Consider the following 23947-nt stretch of genomic DNA (forward strand, 5'->3'; position numbering starts at 1 on the left):
TGTTCCTCGGGCTGGAATTATGGAGTGGAGGAAGAATAGAGACTGCCCCAAGCACCGTTTTCCCCTCTTTGACATTAACTGTTTGATGTCTTCTTTTGAAGAACGCTCCGTTCTAGCAGTTGTCCCCAGCTTTCATTAAGGTCGTAGCCATTGACCTTAATAAACGCACTGGTGCAGTTGCAAATATTTAACGTTTCGTTTAATGTAGACTCCTAGTGCTGCGGAGCGTGGAATAGGGTTTCGATAGCTTCAAAGCGAAATCCATGTCCTTTCATAAGAGTATGAAAACTTTGTGACAGTAGATCATCTTTCATTAAACACAGCATTTCTTTAGTTTTTCGTGGTGGACTGAACACTGTCCTAATGCCATATTTGCCACGTTACACTTTGCAAGGGGTAAATCAGTAACTAGTGATACTATGAAACTTTTAAGGACTAGTCGAATGAAAAACTACGTGAGAATTGCCTCGCGTTCAGCACACTGCACCCACCCTAATGCAGGACTTTGTGAGAAAATGAAGACTAACGTACTTAGTGTAAGAATCTTCATCCTTTTCACTAGATTGTTTCGCACTTCTACTTATTTCCACACCCCATGAAATTTGTTCCTGTTTTATGTCATTTTCAGTCCAACCAAGAAGTTGTAACTAGAAATGAATGAATCCGAGCCCATTCAGAATAGTAATTCAGGGAGGGAATTATGCTCTACGCACACATTGCACTACGATTAAATGCATTGGCTTTAAAGAGGTTTACATCGAATAAAAATTTAAATTTTTTATGTTTCCTGGTATTCATTTTTTGACACTAGGTGCTGGACTTACATCTCACTCCCAGCTGCAAAATGAGGCCTAAATATCAACTGATTGATATTTAAACCAATTTGAATGATCGAGAAAAACTGATATTCGCATTTTTCTTCGTCAGCATTCAATAATGCAGAATAAATTTTGCATAAAGCTATCTCCTATTTATTTCTTAATGTAAAATGAACATGCTTCCTTTTACACGTCTGTGTCACCAACAGCTTCATAGGCCATTAACTGTTCAACTATTGTGAAATTGAGGGACATACTTCACGTGGATTAACTTCACATTTTAGTTAGGCAATGGAAGCCTGATGTGTTGAAAAGAACGAAAAATCGTAAGTTATGTACAATTAGTAACTTTAGATGAATTTTTATCAGAGTTATACTCCCAAAAAGAAAGAATTTTATAATGAAAATATTTCAGTTTATCGATTAGAACGAAATGCACACAACATGATTTCTTTAAATAGCTCTATAAACAGAAATATTTAGCAGATTAAATTGACGACTTAGATTTATGGACGACACATTCGCAAATATAAAAAAAATGCTTTGCGCCACGGAGAGAAGCTTTTAAGTTTTCCTCGTATTCCTCAGTAAGTCAAAGTAGCCCAAATTTTATGGCTGTAGGTAGACATGTTTTTAGAAAAATGTGTCGACTCCTTAGAAGTGTTCAGTTTTTACACAGTATGAAACATTTCAGAATTCTGTAAAACGACAGCCCTATTCCGGAAAGTGACCACTTCACACAGTTATGGACTGATTAACAAATAAATAGTAAAACTTTTTCTTTATCTACAGGGATTTAAAAAGTTATAATGACTGCCAGTTTATACTGATGAACAAACTGTGTGAGAGTAAGCCAGTGATTATGCATTTGCAACAAGAAGGATACATTTTTTGTTATTGGAGATTTAGTATTTTCGTGATAATTATTTGCTGCTACGTGTTGACTTTCTGTAAAGGGGACAGCTAAAATTTAATCATTGTCAATATTTGAGACACGCACGAGGAAAGAGGGAAATCAAATAAAACATGGTCAAATATACTAGAAAATAAATATAATTATCAGTATCAAAAGCAAGCCACTAATCATTTTCAGTATCTCGTGACAAGGGTATATTAAAACTGACATTTACATTACAACTGCAAATGATACAGTTCTTTAAACAGGTACTGGTATTGCTTCACACTGACAGAAACGAAACAATGATGTGCGACTTAAAGTTAGGCACTGTTAGCTTACGTAATTGCAAACTAGAAGTAACATATTCCGTCAACGTGGATTATATTTGGAACTGAAGACAAAAATTCTTACTAATATAAAACTGCTGTTTCATAATAACAGCTGTAACTCATTACATTCATGCACTTATCAAAAACAGTCATGCTTGTACAAACAGAATGCACAATTGTATTCGGCCAACGTTAGTTGCACAATTTGTCGAATAATCCGTTTAATACAATTGCAGTTATATTTTCACTGCTTTTTTATAACAGCGTCAAATGCGTTGTCATAGACACTTCAGACAACTCCACATGATAGCTAATCACACACACTGTAAGAAAAAAAATTCGAAGACACTGCTATTTATCTCCATTTGTGGCATAAGTGCATTTACAGAGAATGAAAAAATTAGTCCTACACATTGAATCAGTGGGTACAGATGTTTTCTGACAACTGCAAATTACATCTGATCTGTTTAGCAAGTGTATATTTTTCTCACAATAGCACATCATCCAGTCAGCGTCACCTTTGTATTTATTGTACGCTTTGGAAATTGGTAAATATTTGTACGTCGATGTGTTGCGTGTCGAGAATCATTGTTGTACCCGGAATGTAACAACATAAATACAGCGAGAAAACACACATACACACACACTTCTCAAACACACGACATAAACACACTAAAAGAGCTCTGATATAGGAACTTGATTCGCAAAGTCCGTATCCACCACTTCTGTCCTTCGCAGTTCATGCATACAGTTCAACAGCTACAGTCCGGTTGAACTAGAAATTCTCCTCGACGCAGTAAATGGTCTCACGTTTAATGATCATGAGGCTTACACGCCGACACTACATCGAGAACATCTCTCGCGCAGACGCTACAGCAGTGGATCCAGTTTTCAGTCCACGGGTTTTCGGCTGCAGTTACATCAGTCTATACGGTGTTGATAATGTCAACAATACTAGCGTAGCAACCGGTTGCTAGGCCGAAGAGTGAAAAGGCAGCGATGAAGATGTCTTTCCACATTCTCCAGCGCTTCCAGCCGAGGCCCTCGTCCCAGAAGACGACGATCTCCAGGATGGGTGGGCAGAAGAGTCCCAACACGGACAGGAAGACAGCTCCCACCAGCGACACGATGGGTTGCAGCTTCGGGATGGCCACCGCTATTGACACTGAAACGGAAAAGAAAAAAAAAACTGTAGTTTGTTGCTCTCGGCAATGTGATTTCTGGTGTCAAGCTGACTTGGCATAATGCGTTATGGGATCACAGTGTTATCTATACAGGGTGAGCCAGAACGCCACCGATAAACTTTCAGAGGTGGTGGTATGCACCAAAACTAGAAAAAAATCCCGTAAGCATGGGCTCTAAATTGCATACCTAAAGAGTTCAGAGAACTTTCCCAGTAAAAGTAATGTGTTTCACAGTATCGATGATGAAAAAATGCTCATAGCTTTTAAGGTATGTATATTAGAGCACATGTTTCCTGATAATGTTTTCCTTGTTTTGGTCCATACTAGCGCTATTTAGATATGGAAATCAAAGAGCTGTCAGTAGAAACGTGTCTAACAATAGCGAAGATAAACAAGTGCTCTTAGCTCTTAAGGTATTCACTTTGGAGCTCATGTTTACTGAAATTTTTTTTCTTGTTTTGGTCCTCTGAAAGTTTGCCGGGAGTTCTGGCTTACCCTATACACGGAAACGACTACTTACTACTGACACGGTAGTGTCCTTGAGTGACTGTAGGAGGACACCGAATGACTTGGATCGAATTTATGTTTGGTGTGATGAATAGCTTCTTCCTCCACCTGTGGGATAATGTAATGAGGATGATTTGGAAAAATCATCCTGTAATATTCGAGTACCGTATTAGTGGTGTTCAGCTTCGATTTTAAATCTAGGTGAAACACTGCAAAGCAACAGGAAGTGGAACGGGCACCTAATGCCGGTTGTAGGGAATGCGAGTGGGTGACTTTGCTTTATTTGGAGAATTCCATGTAAGTGAAAATGTCTATATATGAATGAGCCAACATGCAAAAAACTTGTAAAACCGATTCTTGTGTACTAATCGAGACTTTGGCTTCCCCACCAGGACAGATTAAAGGAAGCCACCGAAGTAATTCGGGTTAGTTCTACCACATTTGTTAGCGGTTATTGATTGGAGACTCCATGGCGTGTTGTGTGCACCACGACCAATAAGTGAATAGTGGAAGAATACGGCCGGGATTACAGACGCGCGAAATTTGGCACGGACTTCAATGCGAGATACCTTTAATAGGTTCCACAACGAAACATTGTCTCGAAATTTGGTAGAAAATCCGAAGAAATTCTGGTCGTATGTAAAGTACACAAGCGGCAAGTCGCAGTCAATACCTTCGCTGCGCAGTGCCGATGGTACTGTTACCGACGACTGTGCCGCTAAAGCGGAGTTATTGAGCGCAGTTTTCCGAAATTCCTTCACCAGGGAAGATGAATGGAATATTCCAGAATTTGAAACACGAACAGCTGCTAGCATGTAGATACCTCAGGGGATGCGAAGCAACTCAAATCGCTTGATACGGGCAAGTCTTCAGGTCCAGATTGTATACCGATTAGGTTCCTTTCACATTACGCCGATACGATAGCTCCCTACTGAGCACTCATATACAACCGCTCGCTCACCGATAGATCTGTACCTACAGATTGGAAAATTGCGCAGGTCGCACCAGTGTTTAAGAAAGGTAGTAGGAGTAATCCATCTAACTACAGACCTAAATCATTGACGTCGGTTTGCAGTAGGGTTTTGGAGCATTTACTGTATTCAAACATTAAGAATCACCTCGAAGGGAACGATCTATTGATACGTAGTCAGCATGGTTTCAGAAAACATCGTTCTTGTGCAACGCAGCTAGCTCTTTATTCGTACGAAGTAATGGCCGTTATCGACAGGGGATCTCAAGTTGATTCCGTATTTCTAGATTTCCGGAAAGCTTTTGACACCGTTCCTCACAAGCGACTTCTAATCAAGCGGCGGACCTATGGGGTATCGTCTCAGTTGTGCGACTGGATTCGTGATTTCCTGTCAGGAAGGTCGCAGTTCGTAGTAATAGACGGCACATCATCGAGTAAAACTGAAGTGATATCAGGTGTTCCCCAGGTAAACGTCCTGGGACCTCTGCTGTTCCTGATCTGTATAAATGGCCTGGGTGACAATCTGAGCAGTTGTCTTAGGTTGTTCGCAGATGATGCTGTAATTTACCGTCTAGTAAAATAATCCGAAGACCAGTATCAGTTGCAAAGCTATTTAGAAATGATTGCTGTATGGTGTGGCAGGTGGCAGTTGACGCTAAATAACGAAAAGTGTGACGTGATCCACATGAGTTCCAAAAGAAATCCGTTGGAATTCGATTACTGGATAAATAGTACAATTCTCAAGGCTGTCAATTCAACTAAGTACCTGGGTGTTAAAATTACGAACAACTTCAGTTGGAAAGACCACATAGATAATATTGTGGGGAAGGCGAGCCAAAGGTTGCGTTTCATTGGCAGGACACTTAGAAGATGCAACAAGTCAACTAAAGAGACAGCTTACACTACACTCGTTCGTCCTCTGTTAGAATATTGCTGCACGGTGTGGGATCCTTACCAGGTGGGATTGACGGAGGACATCGAAAGGGTGCAAAAGAGGGCAGCTCGTTTCGTATTATCACGTAGTAGGGGACAGAGTGTGGCAGATATGATACGTGCATTGGGATGGAAGTCATTAAAGCAAAGACGTTTTTCGTCGCGGCGAGATCTACTTACGAAATTTCAGTCACCAACTCTCTCTTCCGAATGCGAAAATATTTTGTTGAGCCCAACCTACATAGGTAGGAATGATCATCAAAATAAAATAAGAGAAATCAGAGCTCGAACAGAAAGGTTTAGGTGTTCGTTTTTCCCGCGCGCTGTTCGGGAGTGGAATGGTAGAGAGATAGTATGATTGTGGTTCGACAAACCCTCTGCCAAGCACTTAAATGTGAATTGCAGAGTAGTCATGTAGATGTAGATGTAGATGCTGATTTTCCTTCCAATTGTGTTAGCGGTTAGTTTGATCAACACGCGAGTATTGCGCATATGTGCTGTGAACGGATGGGAATTGGAAGAAATGCATGTTTTCCGTCAGCAACAGAAAATTATTCTTTGCTTTCTACTCTTTACTGTCGCAGCGATCGTCTTCAAAGGAAGAAAGAAAAACTGTTCATTATATGGATGTGCAGAGCCACTTTCCATTGGTTATTTTCGTTACCACCTTAATGATCGTTCTTTTTAATCATAGAGAAGTCAGTTTTGTGTGGTTTTCAAGTTATTTTCTAAACATTTTATGACTGATGGTTTTAAATTTATCCAGTGGAAAGTGGAATAACATACCCGTCTGATATACATCTTCTTTCCTCCTGTGAAGCTGGTCATTACGACGGATACCAGTAAAAAATACACAATAGACCTGTGCATCTGATGGCCACCATGCAATTCGTCAAATTCCCGGCAGCCGTGTCAAGTTATCTCATTAAACTGACAGCTACATGGAAATCTCTTGAGGGGGATGGCGCTCATTTCACGAAACACTGCTCAGAAAGTTTAGCGAACCAGCATTTGTGACAGACTGCAGAATAATCCTACTGTCCCCAACAAACGTCTCACATACGTAGTGCAGACCCTAGTTGACGATATCAGGGCTTGTACAGAAGTAAGTCAGTTGCTTTCCGTCCCTCCATTTGCTAATGGCAGGGAGGGGTATAACAGGGAGAGAAAGTACCCCCACTCATGTACCGTATGATGGCTTTCGGAGTGTGTATGTAAATGGGAAGTAGAAACGGTATCATTACTGCCTCTGAATTTTTACTAAATCATCAGACGTTTCGAAATACACTCCTGGAAATTGAAATAAGAACACCGTGAATTCATTGTCCCAGGAAGGGGAAACTTTATTGACACATTCCTGGGGTCAGATACATCACATGATCACACTGACAGAACCACAGGCACATAGACACAGGCAACAGAGCATGCACAATGTCGGCGCTAGTACAGTGTATATCCACCTTTCGCAGCAATGCAGGCTGCTATTCTCCCATGGAGACGATCGTAGAATGCTGGATGTAGTCCTGTGGAACGGCTTGCCATGCCATTTCCACCTGGCGCCTCAGTTGGACCAGCGTTCGTGCTGGACGTGCAGACCGCGTGAGACGACGCTTCATCCAGTCCCAAACATGCTCAATGGGGGACAGATCCGGAGATCTTGCTGGCCTGGGTAGTTGACTTACACCTTGTAGAGCACGTTGGGTGGCACGGGATACATGCGGACGTGCATTGTCCTGTTGGAACAGCAAGTTCCCTTGCCGGTCTAGGAATGGTAGAACGATGGGTTCGATGACGGTTTGGATGTACCGTGCACTATTCAGTGTCCCCTCGACGATCACCAGTGGTGTACGGCCAGTGTAGGAGATCGCTCCCCACACCATGATGCCGGGTGTTGGCCCTGTGTGCCTCGGTCGTATGCAGTCCTGATTGTGGCGCTCACCTGCACGGCACCAAACACGCATACGACCATCATTGGCACCAAGGCAGAAGCGACTCTCATCGCTGAAGACGACACGTCTCCATTCGTCCCTCCATTCACGCCTGCCGCGACACCACTGGAGGCGGGCTGCACGATGTTGGGGCGTGAGCGGAAGACGGCCTAACGGTGTGCGGGACCGTAGCCCAGCTTCATGGAGACGGTTGCGAATGGTCCTCGCCGATACCCCAGGAGCAACAGTGTCCCTAATTTGCTGGGAAGTGGCGGTGCGGTCCCCTACGGCACTGCGTAGGATCCTACGGTCTTGGCGTGCATCCGTGCGTCGCTGCGGTCCGGTCCCAGGTCGACGGGCACGTGCACCTTCCGCCGACCACTGGCGACAACATCGATGTACTGTGGAGACCTCACGCCCCACGTGTTGAGCAATTCGGCGGTACGTCCACCCGGCCTCCCGCATGCCCACTATACGCCCTCGCTCAAAGTCCGTCAACTGCACATACGGTTCACGTCCACGCTGTCGCGGCGTGCTACCAGTGTTAAAGACTGCGATGGAGCTCCGTATGCCACGGCAAACTGGCTGACACTGACGGCGGCGGTGCACAAATGCTGCGCAGCTAGCGCCATTCGACGGCCAACACCGCGGTTCCTGGTGTGTCCGCTGTGCCGTGGGTGTGATGATTGCTTGTACAGCCCTCTCGCAGTGTCCGGAGCAAAATGGTGGGTCTGACACACCGATGTCAATGTGTTCTTTTTTCCATTTCCAGGAGTGTAGTTACGTAGTAACAAGTCAACAAAAGAGAAAAGAAGTGTTTTATTGTATCTGACTAAAGTAAACTTAAGAGGAAGACGAGAGCATTAGAGGTGTACATGGACTGTCAATAGTTTGGTAGCTTGTTGCTAAGTCTTTTTCTTCCTCGTTAGAATCACGTTTTACGAGAAGTATTAACAAGAGCATAATGCGACTTGTTTAATGGAGTGACCAGCAATTTTGCTTACCTGAAGCGAGGACGACGAAGATGCGAAAGACGTACTGGACGACCTCGGCCCTCTTAGGAGAGACCTTCTTCAGGATCATGGAGAGGGCGATGTTGTTGGGCACCATCACCGCCAGCCCGAACGTCACGAGCGTAGCCAGCGCGATCAGCACGTTCACCGACTGCGCCAGTCTGCGATCGCAAGAGAGGGAAACACATCAGCACAGCACAGGTAGACTCACAAGTCTCGAAGAACAAGTAGAAACGGAGCCGACGTGTGAGTTCGTGAGCTGCCTTATCTCTCGTGCAGTGTGTATGTAACAGGTACTGGGAAGTGCCTGTCTTGCATCCAATCAGATACTACTGTGAGTCTACCAGACAGTCGCATCTGTCTTGCAAGCCCTAAATTAAGGACGATCAGCGATCGCGTCGGTGCCCAAGAACACCAGCTTATTTATTTGTGAGCAAACCTTTATTTGTAATTAATATGAATGCTCTGGATGTGACTGAAAGTTCTAAAATTTGTTTATTTAAAAAATGTTGTAATATGTTAGTTCAGTATGGGAAGTGCTGAATTGAATCAGATCATGTCTGCAAAAGTTAATAACGATGTAATTTTGGTGGGAACGGCCTTCAGCCAAAGAAAAAGCAGACAGTGGCGGAACACTGGGGAAGTCAAGTGGAAACTGGCACTTTTCGAGTGAAGAGACCAAGGGAGCGATCTGGTACTTTGTGTCGTTGCTGGAGGAAGGCAGACCTGCCTGTGGTATGGTTGGTTCAAATTGCTCTGAGCACTATGCGACTTAACTTCTGAGGTCATCAGTCGCCTAGAACTTAGAACTAATTAAACCTAACTAACCTAAGAACATCACACACATCCATGCCCGAGGCAGGATTCGAACCTGCGACCGTAGCGGTCGCTCGGCTCCAGACTGTAGCGCCTAGAACCGAACAGCCACTCCGGCCGGCCCTATGGTAATCTGCGTGATTTAGTCGTATAGGTGATTGGCTCGGGGCGGTGAATGCCCCCTACAATACTCCAACTTCTGAAGGCATTCTAACTTACGAGAGATCCGAATATGCCACAGAGTAGGATTTTAATTTTTTCCGCTTGTATTACGGAACCGAGGATAGACAGAATATTAGTTACTGTTCTTCGTATCGCGTGCGATAATTTATAAATCATCATGTTCAACTCTGAACTATTTGAACTAGTCAGTCGTTCACGTGAGCATGAAATGGATTTAGTTTTCGCGACTCTTCGATGACTTTTTAGTTTGAAGATTTTGTTACCGTTATCGAAAAGTTCTAGACGTAACTTTAATGCATTTCATAAAGATATTTTCTGTCTGTCTTCCCGTTTATTTCAGATGTCCTTTCTTGAATAAATATTGTTCGACATAATTCTCTGTCGTCTAAACCAAATACGGATGTTGGAATAGAACCCTTCTCATTAGATTATTCACTTATTTTTTATTTCGTATTTCTGTATATTTTATTAAGTCCGATTTTAACCAATGGAAGGATTGTTTGTCTGCGGGATCACAGATACTGTTTACTATTTGCAGTGAGTTGGATGTGGCTCGACGCCGGCCGGTGTGGCCGAGCGGTTCTAGGCGCTTCAGTCTGGAACCGCGCGACCGCTACGGTCGCGGGTTCGAATCCTGCCTCGGGCACGGATGTGTGTGATGTCCTTAGGTTAGTTAGGTTTAAGTAGTTCTAAGTTCTAGGGAACTGATGACCTCAGATGTTGAGTCCCATAGTCTTCAGAGGCATTTGAACCTTTTGTGGCTCGACCCTATGACTACATCGAGCTATTCTTTTTAAATAGAGCAGCGCGTAGCCCGACAATCAAAGGTACGAACAGTATGAGGGAAAGTCGCAACTGGTTTACTCGTCTGGACTGCTATTTGGAAGAGCAACTATTCAGCATCAACTGTTAGGTACCGTCGCAGTGAAGAACTGCCGTATTTTACAACCGAGAAATAATAGAAAGTCTGTTAACTCTTCACGCGCAGTTGACGAGCACATATTCACAGTGTGGTGTGCATGATGCACGTCTGCTTTAGGCCACTGCTCGTCTTTGTTGCAACCATTTTTGTTGATGAAAATATAATTTTGCAACAACTCTGTATGATTTGCCCACCCCTTTAGCTGAGTGTTTAGCGCGTCTGACTGCCATACAGAGGGCCCGGATTCGATTCCCAATAGGGCAGGAGATTTTCTTTCTCTGGGAGTGGTGTTGTCTTTATTACCATTTTATTTATAATGAACACGAAAGTCGCCCAATGTGGCGTCAACGGAAAAGACTTGCAACTCGCCGGCCAAACTCCGCCAGGTGGAAACTTCCGACCATCAATGCCATACCATCGTTACAATTTGTGTCGTTCAAAGGTAATGATTTTTTCCATATTGTAATACCGAATCCGCTAGATGCTCCGACTTTGGTAAGACTTTTTTGTTATTCTTGTAGTGCAATTCTGTATCGTAAGAACTATGAAATTTTAGTACAAGTAGCATGGATGTCCTTGTGTTGTTCATAATATCATATACGCTTAAGCCTGTCAATACGTGTATCTATGAGCTCAGCTGAATATGTATTGAGAGCTACTTTAAAAAAAAAAAAAAAAAAAAAAAAGGACTTGGCTAGCACTTTGATGGGTCACCGTCCGCGTCTACCGCGTGATGACAAGTGGGGTGCACTCAGCCCTTGTGAGGTCAGTGAGAAGGGTACCGGGCACGAAAACTGACAACGGCTGGGAGAGCGGTATGCTGACCACATACCCCTCCGTGTCCGCTTCCAGTAACGCCTAAAGGCTGTGAGGATGACTCGGCGACCGGTCTGTTCCGTTGGGCCTTAAGGCAGATGTTTGTTTTTGAGACGTTTGAATAACATCCTCTCGTAATCGCCGGTCTTCTATAATTATTCGCCAGAGACGAAATTTTTACATTTAACAAGATGGTGCAGTAGCTTGATCCGTTGGAAACGCCACTCCTGCATGCAGAATGGCGTTAATAGGAAGCCGTCGTCCCTGCATACGGAGACATTTGAAGCAATTTTCAAACATGCAGTGCTAAAAAAAATGTGTTGGGAAAATTTCTATTCACGGGCAAATCTTACCTGAACGTGTTTTCATGTGTTTCAGAAGACCGTGTTTTCACAGACCATTCATCCACCAACACTTCCAGTTACTCAATATATTCTAGCAAAGAAACTGAATTCCTATCACTACATCACAATGTTTCGCAAGACAGTTTTTTTTTTACTTCATTAGTGTTATGGGGCTGTTCTGACTAGACAATCGCTTTCATTAAAAGCACTGGTATAAACGTTTCTGATTCCAGAAGTGCTAAAACGCAAACAGTAAAAACAGATACTAAATTCCATCACAGTGTTTGAAGATTGTCTGTATCTTCACACAAACTAACGTAACCGAATGATTACTGTGAACTCAACCTTCGACATGAAAATGTGTGTATGTTAATGGTTTTAATGTTTTAACTTAATTTAGTGCACTGATGATGGTCACACAGTGACTGCAATCTGGATTTTGCTATAAATGTTATTTGCCTACCCTTTACTACTTTAGTTACTGATGAGTTACGTTACAGTTACCAACTATTGTTACGAGTTCTTAGAGGGCTCAGGATACACTTACATCTCATTTAGTGGCAGGTTTAGAGTGATGCTATCCATGGTGTCCTCGCCATACTTCCAGTAACCGACGAAGCCCATCATGGCGTACAAGCCGACGACAATGGAGAAACCGATGTTGAGCACTCCAGGGCAACCTAGGAAATGGCTCGGTTTCTTCATGCTGTTTTCTACCGGCAAGACCTGTAAAAGATACAATGAGATTTCTGCACTGATGCAGCAGCCAAGATTCATTAAGATATATTCACTTGTATTTTATACAAAGTGGTCAGAAACAGTGTGAATAGATGGTAAAGGTGTTGCAGGGTAGGTTGTACTGAGAAATAAATGTTTACAAAATTCGATACGTTGCGTCGTTTATGAGTTAATTAGCAGGCTGTCGATGGTGCAAATTTTAGCGTCCCCCAGATACAAGTAGAGTCAATTGTTCTCATAGCGAAGACGATTGCGTACGAGACTGCTCAGCATTTGACTCGGGTTCCATTCTTACTTCCGTCCCATGTCAAACTATTGTACCGCTCTCTTGTTCGGTTTTGGGAAACCAAACGAAGAACGCGCTAATTTCAGTGCTAATTAACAAGGAAACGACGCAACGTATCGGATTTTTTCTTAACAACTTATTCTCAGCACAATCTACGCTGAAATACCCCCACAACTTTTCAGATTGTTTCTGACGACACTCTGTAATGCCTTTGGAATAACATTTCCAAACAAAAGACAAGTCGTTACCAGACGTACGTAATACCCGTAAACACTGCCTATGTTGTGTAGACATCTGCAGAGTGTTAAACTATTATTTCAGATTCTTGAACACCATAATTTCACACAGAAGACTCTTGTTACTTTGTAATGGACTTACAACAGTTAGATAAGTAGGTGAACCATATTTACAAGTGACAGGGCTCTGCAAGCAGACAATAAAAGCTTCCAAAAACGAACGCAGTGAGTGACAGGAAATGCAGACTGAGAAAAATTTAGAAGTCAGTTGTCCAAGAGAAGGCTTAAATGCTCTTTTGTCTAAGGACTGAGATTTCACGAGACGGTTTTAAAAACTAAATCTGTTGATATCACGTATCTTTCTATAAAATACAAGATTCCTGAACATATGTATTTGAAGTGTAACAATATCTTACTCGTTCAGTATCCTCATATACTTCCTCTATCTCTTCATCTTCTGCTTGCGACGTCGGTGTTGATTTGCTTTCGATTCTGATGAGAATAACTCTACCACTAAACTGCTCACAGTAACCCACTGTCTGCCCTTACTTCCTATTCATAGTAAATTTCACTCCCGTTATGCCTTTTTTCGCAGCTACTGATATTAACCTATACTCGTCTCACCACAAGTTCTTGTCTCCTTTCGATTTCACTTCACTGACCTCCACTATATCTAGAGTCAACCTTATTATTTCGCTTTTCAGATTTTCTAGCTTTTCTACTACGTTCAAACTCCTGACTCACCCCACTCAGACTCACAGAACGTTAACTTTTCATTGGTTATTCAATATTTTTCTCATGGTCATCTCTCCTTGGCAGTACTCTCCAGGAGATCCGAATGGTGTACTATTCCTGAATCTGTTTTCAATGGAGACATCATCATGCCACTTTTTCAATTACAGGCCACATGTCCTGTGGCTACACACTGTGTCTGTAATGCAGTGGTTTCCAGTGCCTTCTGCACTCTCAAGCCGTTCATCATCGCTGATTCTTCCTCTCTTAGGGCCAGTTTCCCGTAAACCTCTATCCGGTCCTGTGACCCTCTTTGACAAGGCCGTTCGATGAATGAGGGTGACTTCTTATACCGGAAGTCTTTGGCCGCCATTGCTGGTGATTTTTATTCAACATTTAAGCAGTGCCGGGGTTCGAACCCGGGACCGAGGAGGTTTCGGTTATGAATGAAAGACTCTACGTCTATACCATGGGCGCGTTACACTTAGTTCTTAACCATTGAAATCTAGCCAGGCCACGGTTTTCCAGTCGGCTAGGGTCCAACGGATATGATCACGAGCCCGAGAAAGAGACGCTGCAGGCGATGTCGTGCTATTAACAAAGGCACTAGCGTCGGCCGTCTGCTGCCATAGCACATTAACGCAAAATTCTGTCGGACTGTTCTAACGGATATGTTTGTCATATATCCCACGTTATTTCATTCAGTGTTGCTTATCTATTAGCGCTTACAACTCTACGCAACTGCCGCCCCTCTCAGTCACTAAATGAAGGCCGGCGCCCAGTGTATTGTCCGTGGTGAGAGGGAAAGCCTGAAATTTGGTGTTCTAGGCACGCTCTTGGCTCTGTGGATCTCTGAATACTGAATTACCTGAAGATTTCCGAAATCGATTGTCCCATGCGTCTTGCTCCAAAGACCACTCGGCATTTAAAATCTTTAAACTCCCGTCGTGTGACCATAATCACGTCGGAAACCATTTTACGGAAATCGCCTGAATACAAATGACAGCTCCACCAATGCACTGCCCTTTTATGGTTTGTGCACGCGATACGACCGCCGTTTGTATATGTGCCTATAGCCATCCCGTGTCTTTATTACTTCAGTGTATACAATACATGCACAATAAGTAAAATTTCTTTATTTACTGTGTTTCTGGTGTTGCAACCTTAAGGGCCAGGAGGGTTGAGTCTGTTTCGCGAACCCCTTCTCAAAAATTGTTAGCTTTAGGACGGAAGACTTCGACTCACCACGCCGATGCACTCCATGGCGAAGATCGCAATGCTGAAGAAGATGGGCAGCTGTGCGACAGTTGCGAAGTTCTTGCGCTCAGCGATGTCCGGCAGGTCGCAGAACATGTAGTAGAGCGTGATGCCGCAGCTGATGGCCACGGCCACGTTGGCCGCGTGCGAGAAGGGCACCAGGTACTTGAGCTCGCGCAGCACCCCCAGCACAAGCAGGATGGGCAGCGGCATCAGCAGGTAGTAGCGGATGTCCAGCTCCGCCATCGCGGGCACGTAGTACCTGCACACCTGCCACGCAAACACCCGTTCAGCACCAACGGATTAGCCAATAGACGAGTACACAGGAAATACAGGGAGAAAAACGTCATCTACAAACTGTGCAGAACTCATATTGCAATTATAATAGTAAGAGTGGGCATAAAGGGGAAGCAATAGTCGGGAAGACGGCAAAAGAATTATATCCATTCCCCAGTGTTACTCGGTCTGTGGATTGAACAAGAAGCAAAGAAATCTAAGGAGTTTAAGTTCAGGAGCAGGGATAAAAACACTGATGAGTCGAATCAAATCAGGTGATGCTGAGGGAATTAGATTAGGAAATGACACACTTAAAGTAATAGTTTTGCTATTTGGGAACCAAAATAACTGATGATGATCGAAGTAGAAAGGATATAAGATGTAGACTGCCAATGGCAAGGAACGTGTCTCTGAAAAAATTTGTTAACATCGAGTATAGATTTAATTGTCAGGAAGTCTTTTCTGAAAGTATTTGTCTGGACTGTAACCATGTATGAAAGCGAAACGTGGATAATATATGGCTTACACAAGAGGAGAAGAGAAGCTTCGAAATGTGATGCTACAGAAGAATGCTGAAGATTATATGGATAGATCACGTAACTTGTGAGGAGGTAGTGAATAGAATTGGGGAGAAGAGGAATTTGTGGCACAACTTGACTAGAAGAAGGGATCGGTTGGTAGGACACGTTCTGAGGCATTAAGGGATCATCAGTTTAGTACCGGAGGGAAGCGCGGAGGGCAAGAAATCGTAGAGGGAGACCAAGACATGAATACACTAAACAGATTCAGTAGGATGTAGGTTCCAGTAGTTCGTCGGAGATTAAGAAGCATGCACAGGATACAGCAGCATGGAGAGCTGCATCAGACCAGTCTCTGGGCTGAAGACCACAGCAACAGCAAAAACAACAACAACTATCCTTGATGACTTGGTAATTCTGACAGAAAATGGTTCAAATGGCTCTGAACACTATGCGACTTAACTTCTGAGGTCATCAGTCGTCAGTCCCCTAGAATTTAGAACTAATTAAACCTAACTAACCTAAGGACATCACACACATCCATGCCCGAGGCAGGATTCGAACCTGCGACCGCAGCGGTCACGCGGTTCCAGACTGAAGCGCCTTTAACCGCACGGCCACACCGGCCGGCAATTCTGACAGACACGGCAAATGGATGGAACATTAGTTGAAACTTCAGTCAGAAAGAGGCAAGAAGATTTTGAATTGCGATGCTACAGAAGAATACTGAAGAGTGGATGGATAGATCGAATTACTCATGAGGAATTGGCAAGGAAACTATAGCACAACGTGATAACAAGAAGTTGTCGGCTAATAGAAAACATCCAGAAACATCAAGGAAATGTCAGTTTGGTAATAGAGGAAAAGTGGAAAGAAAAAGAATTAATTAGGAAGGTCAAGTACTCAGGTTCTATTGGATGTTGGTTGAAGTAATAGTAACGTCGAAATGAACAGGCTTGCACAGGATAGACTAGCATGGTGAGTTGCTCAAACTAGTCTTTGGAGTGAAGACAACAAAAACAGTAACAACACCAGTAACAAGTCAATATTCTCGTTAAGTCAGTGACCTTTCTACTTTTCTTGTACTAAGTTCTTCATTTCTACATAAACTGAGGTAATGGTTTCACATCAGTGTCTACAGGATGTTTTCCAGCAGCAGAGCAAACTTTTCACTATCACAAAAGAAGTCGCCTGTTAGTAAAATGATCAAGAGGTGTTTTGTTTGTATCGCTGCAACCCTCCCCGTGCCTGCACTGTTTAAGGTTATCTCTAAGATATTTCATCAGGTTACCTTCCATTCCGAATGCTGTTGCACGCAGCGACTGTTATATTGATTGTAAATAATAGACTTCAGCTATCAGCCGTCCTTTGGAAATTCAATGAGCTGTGGATGAAGCCCGACCAACAGGCATTACATGCATTGATAAAAAATGAGAGTGCATTGGGAATGGCTAGTTTCTAGCTGAAATCTAGATACGTCAATAAAATTGCAAAAGGACGACTGATAGCTGAAATCTATTATTTACAGTCTAAGATAATTGATCAGTATCAGTAAGACTAGAGGTAATCAGATAAAAAGACAAGGAAAGGAGAGACAGGCTGATAGTGACGAAATTACAAATTATGTTTTCACCGTTCCCCTCGGAATCTTACTTCAAGAAGCCAGCTATTTTTAAAGCAGCTTAGATATGTGTCATCTTCTGCATCATTTTTGTCAGCATCGTTGTGATGATTAAGGATGGACTGTCAGCAGTTTCTAAGCACATCATTATATCAGCGTGGCTTTGATAGTACTTATTGTTTCTCTGCTTGTTTATTAATTACAACCTTTCGAGGTATTTCTTTCACAAGAGCAGCTCCCTTTAAATGGCCTCCTTAGTGATGACATCGAAATCTTAGAGAAAACAAAACTCTTAACAGATATTTGGACAAGATAAACGTTACTCAACAATGTAGCCAACCGGTCATATGAGTCTCAGAAGCATTTCGATTGGGACGAGTACTTTCCTTGTATGATAGTACCAGTTCATGATACAGAAATAGGTTACCTCTTCTTATCGAGGCAGTTGCTACGTCTCAATCGATCATGATATCAACGTATTGCTCAGTACTAATGTTTACCTGTCACTTGCTGTTTGAGAACACCAGAGAGGTATGTATCTCTGAGGATCTCAAAACAGTTTGCTAATTTTCTGCTTTAGATGATTCGAACATTTTGCTCTGAGTAACCACGAACGAGAACATTTGAAAGTGGCGAATATTAATATGTGCTTCATATATTAAAAAAAGCGTTCTATGAGTGATGTAATATGTTTCATTGTGCAGAAACTCTTTTAATCTTCTGGTAAACATGAGATGATTTCCTATGCGTCGTGTACAAAGTTCCGCGTAGTCAGCGCGTACACAACTTTCCCAATAGAGCGCGCCCCGCTAAGCGGAACAGCGCAGGCGCAGCGCTCGTCTGTCTCCGCACTACGAGATGGTGCTGTCTTAGAGACGGACCAAATTCTGCTTCCGCCGATCCGCGTATTAATATGTAACGCAGCCAATGAGATTGCTGGTAACGTAGAACCTTTTCTCCAAGCGGATCACACTCGCGCAGTGATACCTGAACGCTCGAGGTATTGTAACGAGTGTACAGTCCTCCGATTAGTCAGTCTGCATTAGTTTGCACCAGTCTGCATTAGTCTGCATTTGTCTGTACCAGTCTATAGTCAAGTTTCAGGCTGCGCCTAATAAGATTATCATATTCCTGTACATAGCCATGAAGAGAAATGTATAGACACTTTGTCAAGTATCAGAGATATGTGAGAATAAGATTAACGTACCAAGACCAAAGGATCTTCGATTGTCAATTGTAAATAGCATCCAAAATCAAGTTAAGTAAGGTTTATGATTATTATTATTTTAATAATTGTGTGTGAAAATTAATCAAGTTCTGTTTAAAGTTGGTCACTATCAATCTGCTACTCTAAGCGTGCAAGTGGCATTTCTATCGTTTGACCTAACGGCAGAAGATGAACACGCCACAATAAAACCACGAGACATGTTGCTGACACTCGCCTACTTCATTAGAGCGACAAGTCAAATAATCTGATGGTGTGTGTACCGAGGGTCTTACAGAACGCGCATCACACTATGGTTACTGAGTACGATGCATCTTAAGAAGCCACAGAGACTACAGTGGCTCCTTGCGTGTACAATTTCGCCCTTAAATAACGAATACAGCTCGAATTTTCACATTTCACTGATCACGATGTCAGTATGTGGTGGAAACGTTATGATAGCGTCAAATCATGCCAGCAGAAAATATAATATGCAGTGTCGAACAGGACAGTTCTATATAACTTCTGTTTTCAGTACATGCAGTCGTCTAATTTCCTTCCAATGTCAGTATGAACTACGAATGTAGATGATTAAGAGGGTATGGCGCCACAGAAGTTCAGTGTCGAACCAGCTTCCCTTTTCAATCCGGAAACAATAAACCTTAGCAAGAGGAGGGACCATTCGAAATAAAGTTGTTGCAACATAAGTCAGTCGTGAAATATGCGAGTCGGATCGATGGAGACACAAATCATCAATCAATCTGATTGATTTCCGTAAAGTGATTGCGGAGAAAGCGGGTGAAATCCACCTTCTGGAAATGAATTTTTTTGGAGAAGGGGCAATTTTGTGACCGAATGCGCTACAACAAGACTCGTGCAAATTTTCGCCGAATCTACCACGCCCGGACTAAGTTACAGGTAATGAAACAAGTGCTAATTTATGACAGAAACGCAGTTAAGTCTCAGGTGCGTACAGAAACAGAAATTTTGCAGTTATTTTCTGTTAATGATAGTTTATTTCCTACGTATTGTTGCAGGACTTTCGTTTATTGCTCTCGTAATTTGCTTTGCATGGTACATACATTTTTTTTCTGTCTGCTATAACGATTTGTGTGCTGGATCTAGAGGTTTAGTCTTATGCTTCTAAATTTTTAAAAGCATGTACGCTTATTCATTTCTTTTGCAAGATTGAGCTAGGTAGCGCAGTGGTTAGCACACTGGACTCGCATTCGGGAGCAGGACAGCTCAAATTCGCGCCCGACATTCCAGATTTAGATTTCCCCTGACTTTCCTAAATCGCTGAAGGCAAATGCCGGGATGATTCCTTTAAAGGACAAAGCTGATTTCCTTCTTCATCCTTCCCTAATCCGAGCTTGTGTTCCGTGTGTAATGACCTCATTGTCGATGGGGCCTTAAAGATTAATCTCCTCCTCGTCCTGTTCTGTTGCAAGGTTTGCGGTCCAACCGAACGCACGCACACACACACACACACACACACACACACACACACACACACACACACACACACACGACTTCCCCCTCCTCTCCCCCCCCCCCCCCCCCTCGTCCATGCCCACTCAACTTAAATCAGAGTCAGTGATACAAGTGTCGATATCAGGAGCTTGGAAACATGGAAAATAGTTTTTACGTGTAGCAGTTGTGTTTACAAAATGCAATTGTCGTGTGGTATCAGTCATTAGCTCTCTAACAAGTTGATATTCTAAGCCGGAGGTCTCGCGCTCATTTCACGTAGAATGTTGTGTTCCTGAGTGGTATAAGAGAGTCTTCATATTTGGATTACGACAGCAGACTCACCTGCTGTACCGAAGTGGCGAGCAGCAGCAGGTACACGGACGACGCTCCGTAGTAAGATGACAGGATCCCGACGTTCACGAAATTCCTGTGAAGAGGACTGCGTGAGTAAATCGAATACCAAAATAAGAGCTGCGGCTGACAAGCAACGTAATTATTCAGAGTAAGTACATTTAGCGTCGCTTGAGTAAATGAAACACCTGTAACTAATACTAAAATCACAATTAAATGACTGAGATCGTTAGTGGTCAGGGCATGGCACTTACGGGAGGTGAGGGTTGTAAAGCGCGTCCTCCCATCCAGATTTATGTTTGACGTGGTTTGCCTACTTGGATAAGACTGATGCTGGGATGGTTCCTTTCAAAACCACGCTGCCGATTTCTTTCCCTATTCTGGACCTATCTGTGATTGTGTTCCGACTTTAATGGCCCCTTCCTCCACGGGTTGCTGAAGCTTAAGATTCTGACTTCTAGGGAATGAAGAAGTAAGGAAATAATTTGAAAGTGAATATTACCTACAAAGCAGAGAATATACACTTATGAGCCAAAACATTATCACCACCTGCTTAATAGCCTGTTTGTCCGTCTTTGGAGCAAAATACACACTGATTCTGCGCATCAGGGATCCGACAGTTTGCTGGTAGGTTCGTAGATATATATTACATTTCAGTGCACAGGTCATGCAATTCGCTTAAATAAAGGGCCGCTGGTATGCGTATATGGTGATGGCGCCCAATAGCGACCCATATGAATTCTATAGGATTTACGTCAGGCGAATTTTGTCGCAGAGGCGTCATCGTGAGTTTACTGTAATGCTCCTCAAACCACTGAATAACTGTTATCGCTCCGAGGCACGGAGAATTATATTGATGAAAGATGACGTCACCCTCGGGGAAGACATCAAGCTTGAAGGAATGCAAGTGTTTCGCAGCTGTCAGCGTGTCTTCGATTACTGACACAGGTCCCATGAAAGCACATGATAATGTCTCCCATAGCATAATTCAGCTCGCAGCAGCCTGCGTCCGAGGTGCGCTGCACATCTTGAGCCGCCGTTCACTTCGATGACGTCTTCTGTGGACACGACCATCTCCCTCGTGTGTCAAAAATGTGATTCAATGGAGGAGCCGACACGTTTCCTTCGATCAACGACAGAATCCGGATGGTCCCGTGCCCATTGCAATCGCAACCGCCGATGTCGCTGGGTCAACATGTGAACACGTAGGTATTGTCTGCTGCGGAGTTCCATGTTCAACAATGTACGATGAATGATGTGCTCTGAAACACTTGAGCGTGCACCAGCATTGTGCTCTTTCGGGAGAGATGCCACAGATCACCATCTGTCCCACTTTGCAGAGCAGACAAGCTTCCAGACAGTGCTAATGAACAATTAAAATCGTGTCTGTTAACATTGTTCATCTGGATGATACGCTGCTGGGCACTTACGTTCGCACGACACAGAAAACTTTTCGTTTAAGTCCCTCTATTCTGTTGGTATAGCATGGATGACGGAGTCAACGCTGAGTGAAGAATTCGTCCATTCCACCCTAAAGTGCTTTTTGTGTGACCTGTTGCGACAGAGCCCTTCATAACTCTGCATCTATAAGGAATGGCTAACTTATGCATTGTAGTGAAATTGGTCAATTTAATGTTGTGGGGGTATACGAAACTCTATAACTGAACCTTCTAAGCATTAAATGTTATATCGTATGTGTATCTCCTTGAAACACGTTACCATGTCGGGAAGACTTTTAATCCTAAATGCAGAAGGCGCCGCTGATCACTATTTTTAAATTTTTACGTGAAACGTCTTACCGATTTGCTCACGAAACGAGACACTGCAAATGTAGTTCGCAGCCGGGCGGGGTGGCCGTGCGGTTCTAGGCGCTACAGTCTGGAACCGCGTGACCGCTATGGTCGCAGGTTCGAATCCTGCCTCGGGCATGGATGTGTGTGATGTCCTTAGGTTAGCTAGGATTAAGTAGTTCTAAGTTCTAGGGGACTGATGACCTCAGAAGTTAAATCCCATAGCGCTCAGAGCCATTTTTTATTGTAGTTCGTAGAAGTATAAAATGAAAAGACACGCGCAACAAAGATAGTCGCGAAAGTGTGTAGAGTACAGATGAGAACTACATGACATTAGTTGAAACTTCCTGGCAGATTAAAACCGTGTGCCCGACCGAGACTCGAACTCGGTCGGGCACACGGTTTTAATCTGCCAGGAAGTTTCATATCAGCGCACACTCCGCTGCAGAGTGAAAATCTCATTCTACATGACATTAGTTGTTACTAAACTACTACGATATTCTCTTCGGAATAAAAGGGCTATGCTTTAAAGAAGACTTTCAGATATTCTCTTTATCTTTGTATGAAACATGTAACCGGGTGGACATATCAGTTACCAGAAAGCTGTGCGTTTGCTCTTTGCCCAAACAGCGTGTGTCGTTGTCTGAACCGTTTACTGTTCATGTTTCAATTCTGTATAAAGATACACACCAGTAAAGTACCGTCTGAATGATTTCCTAATTATATTTCCGAATCTAAAACCCTCAGGGTCTCCTGATTTAATAAGACGACTGTTTAATTGCGACAGATGTCTCTCCTTCTTATACGAGACATGAAATCATCTTCTCACACACAAACACTATACAGATGCCATTTCTGAATGGAGGAACCAACAGCTTACATATTCCTGACAGGCGGAATGTAGAGAGCGTTACTTCTACCCGTAACATGTTGTGCCAGATTCAAAAGGAGACCTTCGGTGTAGCGCCATTGTATATAATCCCGGTGAGGGAATGTTTTTACCGAGTGGTGTTGCGATGGTATTCGCAGTTGCATAAGCAGAGTTAACGGCTTTGCAACAAGTTCGTCATTTCTAAAGAACGGTTTCTGCAGTTCGTTCCATGATGGATTTCTCCTGATCAGTACAAAGAGCGGTTACCCAGATTCTTTTCGCAGAAGGGGAGCATGCTGCACATATTTATCGCAAGATGAAAGTAGTGTACGGAGAGCAGTGTTTCATATGGTGTACAGTATTCTCGAGGGATCAGCGTTATGAACATCTTCAGTAATGAGTCCCGCCTCTAACTGAGGCCCGGTGACCAACGAAGACATCTATGGAGATGCCCCGGACGGCGGTGGGTAACAAACCTCACAGTCGCCCGCAGTTCGGCCCGACAACCAAGTGTGATGCTATTTCACTCGATATCAGGACTCTTTCCGTTGTCTTCCGCGGCGCCTTAACAGGACAGAGGTACAATGCGACACTCTATGAGTCCCGTTTTGTTGCCCTTAAAGGCAAACCATTCTGGGCTTACATTTCGGCAAGAGACTACCCGTCGGAAGACGGCGAGAGCTTGTCTTCGTGCTTGCCAAACCCTACCTTGGACAGCAAGATCGCCGGATCTCTCCTCAGTTGATAACGTTTGGCGCATTATAGGCAGGGCCCTCCAACCATCTTGGAATTTTGAAATCTAACGCACCAGTAGGGCAGAATTTGGCACTATGGTCCTCAAATAGAATTCCAAAAATTGTCATCACTCCAAGCTGCATAACTGTTTGGCTAAGGACCGGAGGTGGACCAACACGTTGTAGACTCACTCAGTTT

At 43.4% G+C, this 23947-nt stretch overlaps 1 protein-coding gene across 3 annotated transcripts in view; it reads right to left on the reverse strand.

The window, feature by feature from the left end:
* Nucleotides 1-1853: 1853 nt before the first annotated feature.
* The window catches only part of LOC124605797 (proton-coupled amino acid transporter-like protein pathetic), an 81157-nt gene continuing 59063 nt past the window's right edge, over nucleotides 1854-23947 (reverse strand). For all 3 annotated transcript variants that reach the window (XM_047137692.1, XM_047137693.1, XM_047137694.1), the window contains exons 6-10: nucleotides 20345-20429; nucleotides 14899-15180; nucleotides 12209-12387; nucleotides 8572-8741; nucleotides 1854-3210 (exon numbers count right to left, since the gene is read on the reverse strand). In XM_047137692.1, coding sequence (XP_046993648.1) covers nucleotides 2972-3210; nucleotides 8572-8741; nucleotides 12209-12387; nucleotides 14899-15180; nucleotides 20345-20429 — 955 coding nt within the window. In that variant the 3' untranslated portion in view covers nucleotides 1854-2971. The remainder of the gene's footprint in view (nucleotides 3211-8571; nucleotides 8742-12208; nucleotides 12388-14898; nucleotides 15181-20344; nucleotides 20430-23947) is intronic.

The sequence above is a fragment of the Schistocerca americana genome, chromosome 3 (genome assembly GCF_021461395.2).
Source record: "Schistocerca americana isolate TAMUIC-IGC-003095 chromosome 3, iqSchAmer2.1, whole genome shotgun sequence".
Lineage (NCBI taxonomy): Eukaryota > Metazoa > Arthropoda > Insecta > Orthoptera > Acrididae > Schistocerca > Schistocerca americana.